The sequence below is a fragment of the Gigantopelta aegis genome, chromosome 4 (genome assembly GCF_016097555.1).
Source record: "Gigantopelta aegis isolate Gae_Host chromosome 4, Gae_host_genome, whole genome shotgun sequence".
NCBI classification, from domain to species: Eukaryota; Metazoa; Mollusca; class Gastropoda; order Neomphalida; family Peltospiridae; genus Gigantopelta; species Gigantopelta aegis.
The window spans coordinates 105,480,978-105,502,635 of record NC_054702.1 but is presented as its reverse complement, the minus strand read 5'-3'; the positions used below and the strand labels follow the sequence as shown (position 1 = coordinate 105,502,635).

At 35.4% G+C, this 21,658-nt stretch overlaps 1 protein-coding gene across 3 annotated transcripts in view; it reads left to right on the top strand.

Moving 5' to 3' along the window:
* LOC121371665 (papilin-like) overlaps positions 1-21,658 on the top strand; it is a 172,448-nt gene that overhangs the window by 117,964 nt on the left and 32,826 nt on the right. For all 3 annotated transcript variants that reach the window (XM_041497728.1, XM_041497729.1, XM_041497727.1), the window contains one exon: positions 14,284-14,625. In XM_041497728.1, coding sequence (XP_041353662.1) covers positions 14,284-14,625 — 342 coding nt within the window. The remainder of the gene's footprint in view (positions 1-14,283; positions 14,626-21,658) is intronic.

The window sequence follows — 21,658 nt, the reverse complement described above, 5'->3', positions numbered from 1 at the left end:
AAAACAATATAAATTAGCTACCATTTATTTTTCATTTTTTATTTAAATTTATTTTAAATGTTTGTTTTTTGTGGGGGTTTTGGGGGGAGGGGTCAGTACTGAAAGTGAGTTGCAATGTCATAGCTATATTTATGATGCAGGGGTGGGAATTCTCCTCGGATCCACTGTTTTCCTCTCATGGAACATTGCGTTTCCTCGCATTTTAATTGTCCTTTTCATCCAAAATGTGTCAGATGGCACAGATTTTAACCTAGGATTTCAAGAATTTCCAGGACCCTCTAGATTTCCTCTTTTTTACAGTTCACCAAATCCCACCCCTGATGATGTCAATTTTATAAACTACAACTGCTGCAGGTTTGTAATCTGTTTTAACTAGTGACATCAATATAGTGTGCCATAAAAATACTGTAATGATCTTTTAGGCCTCTAAAAATTATAAAAATTATCATTTCATTTCTGTGTTGCAAATCTAATTTTGCATAACTTATTTTTTGTTAGCAATCAATATAGGGCACCATTTACATGAATATACATTTACAGGAAATAGGTTACCTAAATTTATTTTTTGCATAATCCATAAATATGTCCAACAAATGTCCAATCCTCAGAGGCCTGTCTTTTATATACTGGGAGGTGGGACGTAGCCCAGTGGTAAAGCACTCGCTTGATGCATGATCGGTTTAGGATCGATCCCCGTCGGTGGCCCCATTGGGCTATTTCTCGTTCCAGCCAGTGCAACTGGTGTAACAAAGGCTGTGGTATGTACTATCTTGTTTGTGGGATAGTGCATATAAAAGATCCCTTGCTGCTAATCGAAAAGAGTAGCCCAATAAGTAGCTACAGCGGGTTTCCTCTCTCTATATCTGTGTGGTCCTTAACCATATGTCTGACGCCATATAACCATAAATAAAATGTGTTGAGTGCGTCATTAATTAATGCATTCCTTCTTCCTTTATATACTGATTGTGGAGATGGTGACGAGTTACTCCAATGTTTGTTTGCTTTTTCAGGCAGTTCTTTTTTTTTCTTTTTTAACACAAAACACGCTTTGTTTTTCCTTATGCTTCAACAGTTTAAATATTTTATCTATTATTCCTGTATTGTTTAGCTCAGAATATATCTTGGAAATATACTTAACAATATTTTTTGCCACACGGTTAAAAGAAATGTCTCAAAATACCTACATGTTAACTATACTAATAGAAAGAAATAAGGGATAACCCTAAACTAACAGGAAAGAAGGAAATGTTTTATTTAATGACACATTCAGCACATTTTATTTACGGTTATATAGTGTCGGACATATGGTTAAGGACCACACAGATGTTGAGGGAGGAAACCCACTGTCGTTACTTTGTGGGCTATTCTTTTCGATTAGCAGCAAGGAATCTTTTATATGCACCATCCCATAGCTAGGATAGCACATACCACGGCCTTTGGTGTACCAGTCGTGGTGCACTGGTTGGAGTGACAAAACCCTCATCCATAGTGTCAGGAAGTTAACAGTGTTATTGACATTCAGACTTACATTACTGACACTCACTCTCACATTACTGACATTCAGACTTACATTACTGACACTCGGTCCCATATTACATCTTTGTACATTTATAGAGACATAAAGACACTAATAGTGACTGAAATGTGATCGACAATACCAAAGAGTTCCTTCATTTCTTTCTCTCAGTATATGATTAATTTCCAGATGTTATAATAGAAATAATTACACCATGACTGGTTTTCAAGCTAGACTGGTTTTGTTGACATGATCCATTGGTTAGCATGGATGAATTTGGTATTAGCATGGCCAGATGTCTTTAATCATTGCTGTCCTGTAACCCAAACCAATTCAGCACTTGTTTGGCTTGTCGAGGAATGTTTAATTATTATTATTTACATGTGTAATTAAGTGTAAACTCCAAGTAAATCAAAAAGATAAGAAATTATCACCGAAACAAAAAGTACCAGTATAGATTTTCATGTGTGAGTTCAGTTATAGTTCACACTTTTTTAAAGGTTAAATTGGCTAAATCATTTAAAAAAATAATTAACTGATTAATTATTTCAACAAACAAACTGACAAATCTAATTTTTACTGATTATAATCTTTATAATTATTATATAAATGACTCCTTTTAATATAATATTTGATGTATTGTTCAAGGTATATTGTATAATTTGAAAACAAAAACTAATAAATAATTTTGACCATTATACAGTTCTGAAACAGCCCCTTTAATTCCTGTTTTACTTGGAGTTAATAATACAACAAGTCTGATTTAAAATGCTTGCATGTGTGTATCGACCATAAAACACTGACGAGGAATGTAATATTGGTGAGACAAACACAGGTAAACATTTCGAGTACCCTCTTGTTCCTCCCTTCATGACCAGGTGTTGGACATGACCTTACTGTTGACCTCGCCTCTGATAAGAGAAGATACACACAGAACAACCACTTCATCAGACTGCTGTGAGTAGGGAGACTTACACAAGGGATTCACAAATAATTATTAAAACACTGGTATCACATCTACCATATATAGTTGTGCATGTTGCTCTAATTCCATGATGTAATTCCATAACAAGTCTATAATTCAAGTTATAGACATTGATCACATCCCATCACAGGCATACAACTCAAGTTATAGACATTGATCACATCCCATCACAGGCATACAACTCAAGTTATAGACACTGGTCTCATCGCACCACAGGCATACAACTCAAGTTATAGACATTGATCACATCCCATCACAGGCATACAACTCAAGTTATAGACATTGATTACATCCCATCACAGGCATACAACTCAAGTTATAGACATTGATCACATCCCATCAGAGGCATACAACTCAAGTTATAGACACTGGTCTCATACCATCACATTGATCTCATCGCACCACAGGCATATAACTCAAGTTATAGACATTAACTCAAGTTATAGACACTGATCACATCCCATCACAGGCATACAACTCAAGTTATAGACACTGGTCTCATACTATCACATTGGTCTCATCGCACCACAGGCATATAACTCAAGTTATAGACATTGATCACATCCCATCACAGGCATATAACTCAAGTTATAGACATTAGTCTCATTGCACCACAGGCATATAACTTAAGTTATAGATATTGGTCTCATACCATCAGATTGGTATCATCGCACCACAGGCATACAACGCAAGTTATAGACACTGGTCTCATACCATCACATTGGTCTCATCGTACCACAGGCATATAACTCAAGTTATAGACATTGGTCTCATACCATCAGATTGGTCTCATCGCACCACAGGCATATAACTCAAGTTATAGACATTGATCTCTTCCCATCAAAGGTGTATAACTCCAGTTATAGACAACAGTCTCATACCATCACTATAGTGTATAGCTCAAGTCCAGTTCTTTATTCCATCCCATGGGAGTAGAGTCTGTAGACCTACAATTCCAGCTGCACACTTGAGCTACAAATACAGTGATGACCAGGGCCATAGCTCATGGGACAAGGAGACAGTTGTGTCACATCAACCCCAAGACAATGCCATTTTAGTGTAAAAGTGTCTGGGACTATAGGTTTCCCTTTTATCTTCTGTTTGTCTGTCCATCTGTCCCACATATAGTTTTCTGAAGAAAAAAAATCAAATTACTTCAAATATAATGAGCTGAAATTTTGTGAATAGTTTATCATGTACTGTTAAAAGATCATATTTGACTTCCATGGTAATTCACCCATTTTTCACAGAGATATGGCCATTGAAATTGTATTGCTTTAACAGTACCGTCAGAATGCTTGTTGCCTAGCTGGAGAAAAGTGTATATTACTATGCCCCAATTTTGTTTTATTCCCCCCTTTGCCCTGATGGTCACTCATTCTTGTACTAACTGAGCCCAATATTGCTTCAGTAACAACAAAGTCCAGTGTTTTATTATGTGGGTGAAGTCTCCATGCCAAAAAAAAATAGACTGGTCTGACTCATGTAACATTATACATTAGTGGTTTGTTTTAAATATGGGATCAAGTATTATTAGGATGTTGTATGAGTCAGGCAGAGACACGAGGCTATAACCTTCTGTTTGTGTAGGCAATACAAGTATTATTAGATGGTGCGTGCCTGCTTCATCAGTTTGTGTATTTATTTCTGTTGTTACATACCACTAGATTGCAGCCAGGCCCTTCACAGCTTTTTAAAGGTTACCAGTGCACGAGACTCAAAGAAACCGAAAATGATGAACAAGCAAAGTCAGTGTGATACATACTTGTCAGCCATTATGCCTTGTGCAGTAATGCATGTTAGGATCATTTGATAATTGTTTATCGTGACTTCTCAAACATTGACAAGATAAGTGGTGATGAGTAGTGGTTTGTTCCACTCTCTTCACCTCTTTCATAGATGTAGGTCAATTAAAAAAACCCCACCTGTACTTGAATCTTGTTGGCAAGTGAAAATACTTTTTAAATTGATGATTTCTATGATGTTTTTAAGAAATTAATTTTGCCTAAATTTTAAATTATATGCCTTTTTGTTGGTATCTATTACCAATAATTTTCACATTGTGTTGTTATTAAAACAAGTTATGAATTAGCTGGTGATCTTATTTTTAACCTTTTGTTACATGTACAGTCTCGGCACAATTTCAGAAAATGTTCTATTTGTTTGGAGTTACCGGTATGTTATGTCATTTGTTTATGCTGCAAGCTCTTTCAGTTTCCAGTTTTTCTAGTCATCCATTGAAGTACAACAAATGGACAGTAAATTAAAAGTAGCATGTTTTTTTAATATAGCATTGTATGAAGAAAGTCCACATGGCAGTTTATTGGAATAACAGGTCATGACATGTGGTCAGTTTTTACTGACATAAAATGTACAAGATCTACTCTTGATGGACTGCTTTTTCCCCTGAACCTATGGTATGTAAGTTTTGTCTATGGGGAAATTGCATATAAAAGCTCCCTTTTTGATAATAGTCTATGTGGCAGCAGTTGATTTCCAATTTAAAGATGCTAACTAAGCAATCCTTCCTTTCCTTTGCAGATGATCACACCTTTTGTTTGCTTACCATTGCTTTAAATAAAAGTGGCGACCTCTAGGGTCTTCTAAAATACAGTGACTCATTTATAATGTACATAGTAACACTAGGGTGGAAATTCAAGTGGACACAAGTTGTAAAATGTGAAATGTAATATTTAGTAGGTGAAAGACAAGACACATGATATCACCTGTAGTACAGGAGGTGTGGATTAGAGTCCGGCTGATGTTACACAGCTCCTGACTTACTCTTGTTAACACAATGCATCAACTATACATCCAGAATAGTATAGCTGAACACTAGAGCATTTCTCACTCATCTAACTAGAATATAGACTCCCTGAATATAGCCTTTATAGCAAACTGAAATCTAACACCTTTTCTTTAAAATCGAGCAAGAATTGAATAATAATATAAAAAAATAATAATCCAGAACATTTTGGTGGCAATGGCATGTTTTTATTAATGTATAAATTAAAATAACAAATTAAAGTCAGTTAAAAGGGGTAGTAATATTTGTGTTGTTAATGTAATGGAAGATGTGTAACCAAAATGTGATAACTAATTCCCTTAAAATGATGATGATTCAATGCAATTCTGTTTAACCATCTTACAGATGTGAATTAAAACAAAACCCCTGTTATTTTCCTTTTGCCAATTAAATGTAATAGCTTGTCTTGTCCTCTTGTGTTTGTCTTATCTAACAGTCATCACCAAGATCCAGTGACTTGTTTGTGTAGTGTCAAGTCTTCACCATTAGTAAAATTAGCTCAAGGTGAATATCCCTCTCCCGAAATGTTCTATAGTCTGTCCCATCCTCATACAAAAATGTATTTTGGTAAATAATTTCAGTTTTGTTTGACATAAGAAAAAAAGTAAATGTGTTTTGGAAATAACAAAACCAATACTATTTTTGTGTCAATTTTAGAAAACAGTTGGCTCAGAAATAGATAACTTGTAGTAAATTCCATAGTATGAAAACAGGCATTCCTTGTGGGACAGACTATATATGAGCAATCGTATGTAGTTTCAAATAAAATGTGTTAAAATTTTTATTGTAAAACTTTCCAGGCAAGTATGGAGGGGAGCAGGAATCCCAACTGCCTTTTCTGATAAACACTGGTTTGTTATTGCTAAGAAACTGTAAAGTCACTAACTAATAAAACACATTGTAATCAACACAACAACAAAAATCAAATGCTTTATTAATTTATTGCAAAAACATCAATACATTTATAATATTACACTAAATGAATACTGGAAATATATATACAGTAATCACATTGACACTAAATGAATACTGGAAATATATATACAGTAATCACATTGACACTAAATGAATACTGGAAATATATATACAGTAATCACATTGACACTAAAGGAATACTGGAAATATATATACAGTAATCACATTGACACTAAAGGAATACTGGAAATATATATACAGTAATCACATTGACACTAAAGGAATACTGGAAATATATATACAGTAATCACATTGACACTAAATGAATACTGGAAATATATATACAGTAATCACATTGACACTAAAGGAATACTGGAAATATATATACAGTAATCACATTGACACTAAAGGAATACTGGAAATATATATACAGTAATCACATTGACACAGTTTCCCACAGAAACTGGGTTACAGCCTCCGTGAACATGATCAGTATTTGCTTTTTTCATGAACTGCTTTAACTTGAATGGCAAATACACGTTTCCAATAACACAGTTTAGTAACATTATTGCATTTCCTCGGCGGGAACATCTCTGTTTGCTTTATCTGTGGTGTCCAAACTGGTTTGCTGTCCATGTTCTTAACCCCATTATCCAGCCACCCACTGGACTTTGTTGACAGAGTGTAAGTACATGTACTGTCCACAAATCACAGCTGTGGCCAGCTGTAGTGAAATTCCAGGTGACCCATGAATTGACGTGTTGAAATTAGAGCAGACACATTTTACATGTGTTTTTGTGTCATAGGAGTGGGAACATGCTGGTAGTTCAATAGCAGATATGTCATCAAACCAAGTCGGCTACAAAACAGACATCATTATTTTATTTTCCTCCATATTTCCAGCCAGTATGCTCCAGTATTTACAATTTAAATCAGGGACTTTTTCCTAATCATATTTTGAAATGCACCAAGTGTTTAATATAATATTGCATTAACAGCTAATGTAGTTCTGATTGGTAGTAATACTTGTTTGTAACAATGGGTATTTGTGCAAATTAATATACTTTTATTTAGTGTGCATGCATTGTACATTTGAGATTGAAGTTTGTACCAGTATAAGGTACAAAACAAAATGCAACTGCAACTTCTTTTGGAAAAATGAGGGTACGTGGGCATTGTATTCAAAAGTAGATAACTCTTAACATAACCCATATCATTGTCAGTGTCATGTTTGAATGTGTTGACTACATAGTAACACATCAAACTATTTTAACAATATTCTCAAATGATACTTTATTTTCATAGTTAATTGGTTGTTGCTTAATTGTTTGTGAGGAGTATATTATATACAGTATATAGGGGATTGATTTTGTGTGAAGCAACCACCACAATACAGTATTTGAGTGGCAACTGATTGACACCAAATACTGGTAACCAGGGGCGGGACGCAGCCCAGTGGTAAAGTTCTCGCCTTATACTCAGTTGGGTCTAGGATTGATCCCCTTTGGAGGGCCCATTGGGCTATTTGTCATTTCAGCCAGTGCACCACGACTCAAAGACCATGGTATGTGTTATCCTGTCTGTGGAATGGTGCAGTTAAAAGATCCTTTGCTACTAATGTAAAAAATATAATGGGTTTCCTCTCTAAGACTATATGTAAAAATTACCAAATGTTTGACATCCAATAGCCGATGATTAATAAATCAATGTGTTCTATTGGTGTCATTAAATAAAACAAACTTTAACTAGCATGTAGAATATACCTTGCTGCTATAGTTGGTTGAAGTCTATGTGGATTCTCCTGTCACTCTAGAAGAAATAGTATTTTAATTACTATATGTTAAATGCATAAGAGAGATAGTTTAAAATCTGCTGATGTTTGACATGCAACAACTGATGAAGTCTTAATAAATTAGTGTGCTGTAGTGGGGTCATAAAACAAAATAAACTAAAACAAAATGCTGAGGTGTTGTTAAACAAATTTATTTATTGATTTTTCTTTGTTTCTAATACCACTAGTACAGTATATTGGGTCGAACTCGGAAGGATCAAATATACTGCAATGCTCAAACCAAAAATGAATTCCCTAGTTACAGTTACACATTGTTGACCGAATGGTTAGGTCAAACTACCAGATGGGTCAAACACTTTCTCGAGCACCGATGGGGTGCGAGCCAACAGGATTCAACTATACATGTATATATAAACTAACTTTAGTTAAGTGGACCAATTTTCTCTATCATGTTAACTGAAAGACTGTTTTCCAGTAAAGTTCTGCTTACATGGTGATCGAATCCCACTTTAAAGCCTTTTATCCCTGACTAAACCATAAAACAAATTTAGAAATTCTGTTTACCCAGGGATTAGCACTGTATGAAAATGTTAAGCAGGGTGACCCGATACCTGAGGTCAGAAATAACCACTCTTAATAGAGGTTTAAGGTCAACAGTGTGTGTTTTCAAATTAGCATAGTGTAATGTGAACAAGAGGTATAAATACTTGTATACAGAGTGTAGGATAATATCAGAGCACATAGAAACTGTCAGAGATATACAATAAGAAAAAGTGTAATATGCAATAGTGCAAGCAACATGAGCAAGAAAAATTAATGTAAATGACAGTTTTGACTGACAGAATATTAGTTTTCTGCAGTAATTTCATACAATTTCCCTCCCACAATTTTAGTTAATCTACTTAAAAGGTATCCAGTTTCTCTTTGTGACATTTTTAAAGCCAGCTGTAATCTCTGATATACTGTGAAATCACTTTTGTTCTTTGTGGTCTAATTGTCACATAATTTGTGGACTACTGCAGGTAATGAATTTTAAAACACAATAGTACAGTGAAACCCTTCAAAACTGAGCCCTCTGAAAAGCAGAATTCCCTCAAAACCGGATGTTTTTCACTGTCCTTTTTTACGTTTTAGTAACCTAAACCAGATATCTCTCAAAATAATACTTTTCCATGGTCCCATGGATGTCCATTGTGGAGGGGCTTTACTGTAAATGTGTACATATAATATGAATTTATGATGCTTCCTTTTCGATCCACTATTTAAGTACTCAATGAAAAGTGCTATTTAGCAAAACTTTGAAAAAAAGTTAATCCCACAAAAATCAAGTATTTCACAGTATATCTATTATTTAACCATTGAATAGACATTCTACATTCATTTTCTTACTATCACGTGTAATTCTTCAGTATCCTTTGGCCATTTTCACATGTCTAGGTCACATAAAATATTTTATTTTCTGTTTAACATTCAGAAGTGGGGGTACTCCACTGAATTGTGTTACAAAGTCATAAAATCTGGTGCAGACTTTTAGTTGTTTGAAGGTAGTTAACAATAGCTTTATACAAGTTTATTAACTATGTAATTGTGTTTTTGTATTTTTCATGAGTAAAGGATGTTGTGATATGATGGTGTAAGATTGCAGCTTTGAATATTATACATTGTATGAATTGTTGAGTCTCATTTGTCTTCCCTACCATGCAGATGCAGGTGTCCATGTTTGTGTCCTGACAAATGAATCTGTCTTTATCCCAAGTGAGAGACGGACATCATCTACACTTGACATCAGTTATGTCACTAAACAATGCTTTGATAATCAGGATGCAAACATTTCCCAGATTAATTGTGTATATGTGCTGTTTTACCAAAAAATGTTTGTTTGCTTTGTTTAACGACACCACTAGAGCACATTGATTTATTAACCATCAGCTATAGGATGTCAAACATTTGGTAATTTTGACTTATTGTCTTAGAGAGGAAATCCACTACATTTTTCCATTAGTAGCAAGGGATCTTTTATATACACCATCCCACAGACAGAATAGCACATACCACAATTTTTGATATACCATTTGTGGTGCACTGATTAGAACTAACCAATGGAGATCAACCTTACACCAATGCGCATCAGACAGGCACTTTACCACTGGGCTACATCCTGCCCTTGTTTTACCTATGGGCTGGTGCTTCGTGTTCACTTAATTAACATGTGTGGATCAACCATAAAACACTCTTCCTGCTGTTAGTAATAGTAGCTTCGTGTTCACTTAATTAACATGTGTGGATCAACCATAAAACACTCTTCCTGCTCTTAGTAATAGTAGCTTCGTGTTCACTTAATTAACATGTGTGGATCAACCATAAAACACTCTTCCTGCTCTTAGTAATAGTAGCTTCGTGTTCACTTAATTAAAATGTGTGGATCAACCATAAAACACTCTTCCTGCTGTTAGTAATAGTAGCTTCGTGTTCACTTAATTAACATGTGTGGATCAACCATAAAACACTCTTCCTGCTCTTAGTAATAGTAGCTTCGTGTTCACTTAATTAACATGTGTGGATCAACCATAAAACACTCTTCCTACTCTTAGTAATAGTAGCTTCGTGTTCACTTAATTAACATGTGTGGATCAACCATAAAACACTCTTCCTGCTCTTAGTAATAGTAGCTTCGTGTTCACTTAATTAACATGTGTGGATCAACCATAAAACACTCTTTCTGCTGTTAGTAATAGTAGCTTCGTGTTCACTTAATTAACGTGTGGATCAACCATAAAACACTCTTCCTGCTCTTAGTAATAGTAGCTTCGTGTTCACTTAATTAACATGTGTGGATCAACCATAAAACACTCTTCCTGCTCTTAGTAATAGTAGCTTCGTGTTCACTTAATTAACATGTGTGGATCAACCATAAAACACTCTTCCTGCTCTTAGTAATAGTAGTTTCGTGTTCACTTAATTAACATGTGTGGATCAACCATAAAACACTCTTCCTGCTCTTAGTAATAGTAGCTTCGTGTTCACTTAATTAACATGTGTGGATCAACCATAAAACACTCTTCCTGCTCTTAGTAATAGTAGCTTCGTGTTCACTTAATTAACATGTGTGGATCAACCATAAAACACTCTTCCTGCTCTTAGTAATAGTAGCTTCGTGTTCACTTAATTAACATGTGTGGATCAACCATAAAACACTCTTTCTGCTGTTAGTAATAGTAGCTTCGTGTTCACTTAATTAACGTGTGGATCAACCATAAAACACTCTTCCTGCTGTTAGTAATAGTAGCTTCGTGTTCACTTAATTAACATGTGTGGATCAACCATAAAACACTCTTCCTGCTCTTAGTAATAGTAGCTTCGTGTTCACTTAATTAACATGTGTGGATCAACCATAAAACACTCTTCCTGCTCTTAGTAATAGTAGCTTAATTATCTATCATGTTTCATGTCTTGATTCCTCATCTACTTATTACATTTATTAATAACAGTTATTAATAAAAAAATTAGGATGTTGAGATCAGGGGTTTCTAGGATGAGTCAAGTTAAGAGCCATTAGTGATTTACACTATGTTTTCAGTATCTATTTTAAAAAATGGTCACCATCAGGTAATTAATGTAGGTGTTAACATTTTGTTATGTTCTGATTGTTCATAGTTTCCTTTTATGTATATTACCGGTATCTTCCAATACTTATTGGAGAAGAGTAATCATACAAGTTGTTTCTGAATGAATTTACAAAATCCTAAAAAGGTTTTCAGCCAGTGCACCACAACTGGTATATCAAAGGCTGTGATATGTGTTATCCTGTCTATAGGATGGTGCATATAAAAGATCCCTTGCTACTAATCGAAAATAGTAGCCCAATATCTGTGTGGTCCTGCCATATGTCTGATGCCATATAACCATAAATAAAATGTGTTGAGTGCATCATTAAATAATACATTTCCTTCCTAAAAAAGTAATTTCTTAATATAGTTTAATGGCCAAACATTAAACAAAATGACCAAACAGTAGGTTGAATATCTGTAAGTTAATGATGTCATAGACACAAATGACACACGAAAATGATGTCATGTATTTATGCTTATGAGTACTCAAGAAACTGGGGTCATAACCTCAGAACAGACTATCTCCAAAATATGTTGGAGACAAAATTGATCAATAATGTGTAATCACTTTTAATGGTGTGTTTGAAAAAATGGCCTTTATGAAAGCATAACTTTTAGATGTAGTAATGTCCATTAGCGCATGTATGTGAATATTACAGTGACCTTTGTTTAACAGATTTAATTTTGCATTGAAAAATAAGAAACAACAAAGAGGTGTTGGTAGATAGATGGAATATATTACTGTGGTGATGTATATTCACCATTTTCACCAACTGACTTAATAAGTGTACTCGTTTGCATTGTGTGACTGTAATAAAGTAGCAGTGTTTAGATGAAAGCTGGTGCCAAGATAGGACATGCATCGTATAACTTGTGCTCTCTGTGAGGAATTCTTGCTGAGTGGTGGGTTTTCAGCATTTTCACTTCTTACAGTCATTACCTTGTATGATCTGCTACCAGTGCACATACTGTATCATTAGTGTGGGTGGTGTTTTGTCTCTCTCACAATCATAAACATATGAGATGGGGCAGTGGGGGGAGGCAACTGCCCCCCTAGTTCTGGACTAAAACCTCAAATTCATGCAAAAATTATAGAGATATTTGGGCAAAATGAGCTAACCTGAGACCATTTTACCATGTATTTCCATCATTCTACACTCTAAATTAGTTGTAATTCATGTAAAAATGTGTAGTCATTCATTTGCAACCCTATATAGCTGTTTGATAGTAATGCTAATATGAATAAATGTTGTTATCCAGATTCAGGCATTTTCATTTAATTCGGACAACAGCCAGGCTCCCCCTCCCCCCCCCCCTCCCTTATAAAAATGGGAGCCCATACGCCTATGCTCAGAATGTGGATATATAGCACTTTTAACCATTGTTGGGATTTAAAAAAAAAAAATTAATTAATTTATTGAAAACACTTGCTTTATTTTACCCTCTATTCATTAAACAAATTCTTAAGGAAGCATTCATGATAGAAGCTGTTTTCCACCATGTAAAATAACAGTAGATAAACACTGAACCCAGATCAAATGAGCTGAAAGGTATCATTTCAGACAAAACACCAGGGAGTGTCTTTTTACCTGAGATGAATGTGCTTCGATGTCAGTTAATTGCCTGTATCATATCTGATATGTTGCACTGATAGCATAAATCAGTTTGTATGAGCAGAAAGTGTCAGCTGATAGTTTCATGTCAGACAACTGGATAATGGTGGTATCAGTTAATGGTATGTCATGTTACTAGACACACATTATGTTAGTTGATTGTTTCAGGCAGTTACATACTTGAATTTGATTTAATTGTTTTATAGTAATCGGAAATTGTTACATTGTTAATACCATTTTTAGTGTCAACTTCTTCATTCTAGATCACCAAATAGTGTCAACTGACAGTGCCATCTTACAGCATCAGATCGTTATATCACTGCATATAACCAAATATTGTAAACTGACATTATCATCTTATAGAATCAACTCCTTGTATCATTGAAGATAATGAAACAGTGTCAGTTGACATTGACAATACCATCTTATAGTGTTAACTCATTATATCACTGCAGATAACCAAACTGAGTCAATTGACAATACCTTCTTAAAGTGTCAACTCCTTGTATCATTGCTGATAACCAAATAGTGTCAATAGACAATACTATCTTATGTTATCATCTTATAGTGTCATCACATGGTATCATTCCACATACTCAGTGTCAACTTCTTATATCACTGCATATAACCAAACAGTGTCAGTTGACAATACCATTTTATACTGTCAACTTCTTGTATCATTGCAGATAACCAAATAGTGTTAGTTGACAGTACAAACTTATAGTGTTAACTCATTATATCACTGCAGATAACCAAACAGTGTCAGATGACAATACCATTTTATACTGTCAACTCCTTGTATTATTGCAGATAACCAAATACTGTCAGTAGACTGTGTTATCAACTCACTGTTTTATTTCAGATAACAAAATGGTGTCAAATGATAATACCATTCTTTAGTGTCAACTTCTTGTATCATTGCAAATAACCAGTGTCGATTGACAATTCCATCTTTCAGAATCAGTCAATTCCTTATTTCCTTTCAGATAAGAAAATAGTGTCAATTGACAATGCCATCTTATAGCATCACCTTCTTGTATCATTGCAGATAACCAGATAGTGTCAATAGAATGTGGTACCAGTGACTATGGCTGCTGTCCAGATGGCCAGACATCAGCGTCGGGGCCGAACCAGGAGGGGTGCGCGACTACAGTGGTGACATCTCGCAGTGCATGCCTGACGGCTAGGTACGGGTGCTGTGATGATGGGTCGACATTCGCACAGGGTCCTAACAAACAGGGTTGTCCAGGTTCCACGGCCACACAGACGGACTGCAGGTACTCCATGTATGGCTGCTGTCCAGGCACGACACAGGCAGCATCAGGGCCAGATGGTCAGGGCTGTAAGAGTCACAGTCACACAACTGCTGCTGCTGGTGGATTTGATACAGGTCAGTGGTTGTTTTTATTTTGTATGAGAGAATATGGATTTAAGCTAAACTCTAAAACCCCTATTACAGCCTTCTACATTGTGACCTATTTGGTTGCATATGTGATTTTTTTTTTTCATTTGGCAACCAAAACATTTCATACTACCTATATAAAAAATAGAAATAGGTGCCGTCTGGCTCTTAGATGGAAAAGTTAATGTATTAACAATTTGGAAAATTTGATCAGAAAATTTGTAGTCAAATTCAAGTTTCAGTTAGCTGTACAAATATTTAAAAAAAAAAGAAGACTTTTTAAAGAATTCTATTAAGTTTATTTTATTTTTCAAAATAGCTTTTTTGTGATTTAAACATGAAATATATTAATTAAATCCATATATAGTTCGCATTCTTTTTTGGGGTGAAAAAGATCTCAATTGCTGGAAAATGGAAAAAGTGTGCACGCATAAAAATTAAATCATAATGGTAATAATAATTTTTAAAAATATTAATTTTTTTTAAATATATATTTTTGTGGGTATCACTTTACATGTTTAAACTAAAAGTCCAACAAAATAGTGTTTTAAAACATAAAGTTATTTTGCATGACTCAAGAAAAATGTGTTAGCTAAAAACAATATTTTTATTTAAGGAATAATTTCACCTCTGTGGAAAAGTCCTCTTTTTTTACCAAAGGAGCCCAAATCTCATTTCATTACATCCCATACACCCCCACCCAGTGCAACCCTCTCCATGACTGTTACATGACAGAGACAATGATACATGTACCTGAATATATTCAAACAAGACCAGTGTTACAAATCTCATTTCATTACATCCCATACACCCCCACCCAGTGCAACCCTCTCCATGACTGTTACATGACAGAGACAATGATACATGTACCTGAATATATTCAAACAAGACCAGTGTTACAAATCTCATTTCATTACATCCCATACACCCCCACCCAGTGCAACCCTCTCCATGACTGTTACATGACAGAGACAATGATACATGTACCTGAATATATTCTCATCATTACATGCGTTTAGATTTCAGTTTAGATATCTCTGTATATATAGTTGTTATTCTCATCATTACATGCGTTTAGATTTCAGGTTTAGATATCTCTGTATATGTAGTTGTTATTCTCATCATTACATGCGTTTAGATTTCAGGTTTAGATATCTCTGTATATATAGTTGTTATTCAACCCATTACATGCGTTTAGATTTCAGGTTTAGATATCTCTGTATATATAGTTGTTATTCTCATCATTACATGCGTTTAGATTTCAGGTTTAGATATCTCTGTATATATAGTTGTTATTCTCATCATTACATGCGTTTAGATTTCAGGTTTAGATATCTCTGTATATATAGTTGTTATTCTCATCATTACATGCGTTTAGATTTCAGGTTTAGATATCTCTGTATATATAGTTGTTATTCTCATCATTACATGCGTTTAGATTTCAGGTTTAGATATCTCTGTATATATAGTTGTTATTCTCATCATTACATGCGTTTAGATTTCAGGTTTAGATATCTCTGTATATATAGTTGTTATTCTCATCATGACATGCGTTACATGACAGAGACAATGATACTGTACCTGAATATATTCAAACAAGACCATGCGTTTAAATCTCATTTCATTCTCTGTATATATAGTTGTTACCCCCACCCATTACATGCGTTCCATGACAGGTTTAGATATCAATGTATATGTAGTTGTTATTCTCAACATTACATGTGTTTAGATTTCAGGTTTACATATCTCTGTATATATAGTTGTTATTCTCATCATTACATGCGTTTAGATTTCAGGTTTAGATATCTCTGTATATATAGTTGTTATTCTCATCATTACATGCGTTTAGATTTCAGGTTTACATCCCATACACCCCCACCCAGTGCAACCCTCTCCATGACTGTTACATGACAGAGACAATGATACATGTACCTGAATATATTCAAACAAGACCAGTGTTTAAATCTCATTTCATTACATCCCATACACCCCCACCCAGTGCAACCCTCTCCATGACTGTTACATGACAGAGACAATGATACATGTACCTGAATATATTCAAACATTACCAGTGTTTACAAATCTCATTTCATTACATCCCATGTTACCCCCACCCAGTGCAACCCTCTCCATGACTGTTACATGACAGAGACAATGATACATGTACCTGAATATATTAAAACAAGACCAGTGTTAAAAATCTCATTTCATTACATCCCATACACCCCCACCCAGTGCAACCCTCTCCATGACTGTTACATGACAGAGACAATGATACATGTACCTGAATATATTCAAACAAGACCAGTGTTACAAATCTCATTTCATTACATCCCATACACCCCCACCCAGTGCAACCCTCTCCATGACTGTTACATGACAGAGACAATGATACATGTACCTGAATATATTCAAACAAGACCAGTGTTAAAAATCTCATTTCATTACATCCCATACACCCCCACCCAGTGCAACCCTCTCCATGACTGTTACATGACAGAGACAATGATACATGTACCTGAATATATTCAAACAAGACCAGTGTTAAAAATCTCATTTCATTACATCCCATACACCCCCACCCAGTGCAACCCTCTCCATGACTGTTACATGACAGAGACAATGATACATGTACCTGAATATATTCAAACAAGACCAGTGTTAAAAATCTCATTTCATTACATCCCATACACCCCCACCCAGTGCAACCCTCTCCATGACTGTTACATGACAGAGACAATGATACATGTACCTGAATATATTCAAACAAGACCAGTGTTAAAAATCTCATTTCATTACATCCCATACACCCCCACCCAGTGCAACCCTCTCCATGACTGTTACATGACAGAGACAATGATACATGTACCTGAATATATTCAAACAAGACCAGTGTTTAAATCTCATTTCATTACATCCCATACACCCCCACCCAGTGCAACCCTCTCCATGACTGTTACATGACAGAGACAATGATACATGTACCTGAATATATTCAAACAAGACCAGTGTTTAAATCTCATTTCATTACATCCCATACACCCCCACCCAGTGCAACCCTCTCCATGACTGTTACATGACAGAGACAATGATACATGTACCTGAATATATTCAAACAAGACCAGTGTTTAAATCTCATTTCATTACATCCCATACACCCCCACCCAGTGCAACCCTCTCCATGACTGTTACATGACAGAGACAATGATACATGTACCTGAATATATTCAAACAAGACCAGTGTTTAAATCTCATTTCATTACATCCCATGTACCCCCACCCAGTGCAACCCTCTCCATGACTGTTACATGACAGAGACAATGATACATGTACCTGAATATATTCAAACAAGACCAGTGTTACAAATCTCATTTCATTACATCCCATACACCCCCACCCAGTGCAACCCTCTCCATGACTGTTACATGACAGAGACAATGATACATGTACCTGAATATATTCAAACAAGACCAGTGTTAAAAATCTCATTTCATTACATCCCATACACCCCCACCCAGTGCAACCCTCTCCATGACTGTTACATGACAGAGACAATGATACATGTACCTGAATATATTCAAACAAGACCAGTGTTACAAATCTCATTTCATTACATCCCATACACCCCCACCCAGTGCAACCCTCTCCATGACTGTTACATGACAGAGACAATGATACATGTACCTGAATATATTCAAACAAGACCAGTGTTAAAAATCTCATTTCATTACATATATATACACCCCCACCCAGTGCAACCCTCTCCATGACTGTTACATGACAGAGACAATGATACATGTACCTGAATATATTCAAACAAGACCAGTGTTACAAATCTCATTTCATTACATCCATCTCTGTATACACCCCCACCCAGTGCAACCCTCTCCATGACTGTTACATGACAGAGACAATGATACATGTACCTGAATATATTCAAACAAGACCAGTGTTACAAATCTCATTTCATTACATCCCATACACCCCCACCCAGTGCAACCCTCTCCATGACTGTTACATGACAGAGACAATGATACATGTACCTGAATATATTCAAACAAGACCAGTGTTAGAAATCTCTGTATACATAGTTGTTATTCTCATCATTACATGCGATTTCTCCATGACTGTTACATGACAGATACTCTGTATATATAGTTGTTATTCTCATCATTACCAGTGTTTAAATCTCAGGTTCAGATATCTCTGTATATATAGTTGTTATTCTCATCATTACATGCGTTTAGATGACAGAGTTTATGATACATGTACCTGAATATATTCAAACAAGACCAGTGTTTAAATCTCATTTCATTACATCCCATACACCCCCACCCAGTGCAACCCTCTCCATGACTGTTACATGACAGAGACAATGATACAGGTTTAGATATCTCTGTACCTGAATATATTAGTGTTTCTCATTTCATCATTACACCCATGCAACCCTCTCGTTTAGATTTCAGGTTTAGATATCTCTGACATAGTTGTTATTCTCATCATTACATGCGTTTAGATTTCAGGAATATAGATATCTCTGTATATATAGTTGTTATCTCATCATTACATGCGTTTAGACCCCCACCCAGTGCAACCCTCTCCATGACTGTTACATGACAGAGACAATGATACATGTACCTGAATATATTCAAACAAGACCAGTGTTACAAATCTCATTTCATTACATCCCATACACCCCCACCCAGTGCAACCCTCTCCATGACTGTTACATGACAGAGACAATGATACATGTACCTGAATATATTCAAACAAGACCAGTGTTATAAATCTCATTTCATTACATCCCATACACCCCCACCCAGTGCAATTCTCTCCATGACTGTTACATGACAGAGACAATGATACATGTACCTGAATATATTCAAACAAGACCAGTGTTTAAAAATCTCATTTCATTACATCCCATACACCCCCACCCAGTGCAACCCTCTCCATGACTGTTACATGACAGAGACAATGATACATGTACCTGAATATATTCAAACAAGACCAGTGTTTAAATCTCATTTCATTACATCTCCATACACCCCCACCCAGTGCAACCCTCTCCATGACTGTTACATGACAGAGACAATGATACTCTGTATATGAAGTTGTTATTCTCATCATTACATGCGTTTAGATTTCAGGTTTAGATATGTTAAAAATCTCATTTCATTACATCCCATCATTACCCCCGTTTAGATTGCAACCCTCTCCATGACTGTTACATGACAGAGACAATGATACATGTACCTGAATATATTCAAACAAGACCAGTGTTAAAAATCTCATTTCATTACATCCTATACACCCCCACCCAGTGCAACCCTCTCCATGACTGTTACATGACAGAGACAATGATACATGTACCTGAATATATTCAAACAAGACCAGTGTTAAAAATCCTGCATAATCCCACAGACAGGATTGTACATACCACAGCCTGTATTACACAAGTTATGAAGCACTGGCTGGAACAAGAAATAGCTAAATTGGCCAGCAGACAGGGATTGATCCTAGACCAATTGTGCATTAAGTGAGTGCTTTATCACTGGTCTGTGTCCCACCCTTTAACAGTATGACATCAGAGAAATAAAGTATATTCCACCTACTTAACTGTGTTGTGAAGTGATTTAATATCTGTCTTCTCTGTTGATCTCGGTTTTGTTTGAATAAATATCAGCTTTGTAGAAAGTTATTTCAGTCATATTAAATATACACTGGTATTCAACACGGTGGGTACAGTACTTAACCAAACCAAATATTCAGTCATTCTGTTTGGCTGGCAGGCTGTCTACTTACGTCAAAAGTCAAGTGTTTGAACTTAACCTTAAGTATAAAGATTCCAGGTTTGGGGACCACACCCATCTCAATAATTAAGGCATTTGTCACTTGTTTGAGTAATATTTATACAGAATGTGTAGGCTGTAGATATAGAATATGTGTAAAACAGCATCTCAGCAGATTTTGAACTGCAGATATATCTATATTTGGTGTCTGAAAAATGGTTATTTTGGTACATGATGTAAACAGTGAGAGAAAAACCCTGTTGCTACTTCATAGGCTGCTACTACCAAGTAGCAATAAGGGAGCTTTTATATGTACATGTATTTTACTGTAAACAGCCTTTAATAAACCAGTTCTGGAACACTGGTTGGAATGGAATAAAATCCTCCCATAGAGCTACATTTCATCCCTGATGTTCAAATAAAAGTCTTCTGACTGTAGTCAGTCCACAATACTGGGGGAAAACAACACACTTCCCCAATATCACTTCCATTTTTAAAAAAATGAATGCTATACTAATATAAAAATTAATTTATAATAACCTAATGACAGTTCTTTTATTTGTTTATGATGCATTGCCAGACAGAAATAAACAAAATATATTTATCCATTGGGTGATAAAAAATAATAATTCTTGCATTATTATCTAAAACCCAGACTCTGAAGCTGTCACCATGACCTGCCATTTCTATGTAAATAATGTAGTCTTGTTCTATACATGAAACACTTGGTATCAAAACGCCTATGATAACTTTTAATTTTCTCTCTTTTGCTATCTTTCTCAAAACATTTGTTTACCCATGGTTGGACATCAAAGCCTGCTATCAATGGTATAGATTGAACACAGTGTTTCTGTGTTTGTTTTTCTAAAATAACCACATCTACTGTCATATTTATCAATTTCCATGTGCGTCTCTACGTTTTAGACGTGATCATCTGTCGAGTTATCGAGAAATGATATGAATTTAATATCTGAATGTACAGATCACCTGAGATCTAACAAGTAGGTGTCAGGAAGGAACCAAGTGAGATAGGCGAGGAATGCAGGCAGTAAATCAAGTGATTGTGACCCCGTAAACAGGCCTGTCCATCTTTAATAGCCAGTGGTCAAGTTTTGCTGCTGAAGCTTTATTTCATTCTGATATTTACACTTCAATTTATGTGAGACTAAAAGAACTGATAAGTGTTGCTCATCACTTTTACTCTGCTATAATCTCCTACTGAAAGATTA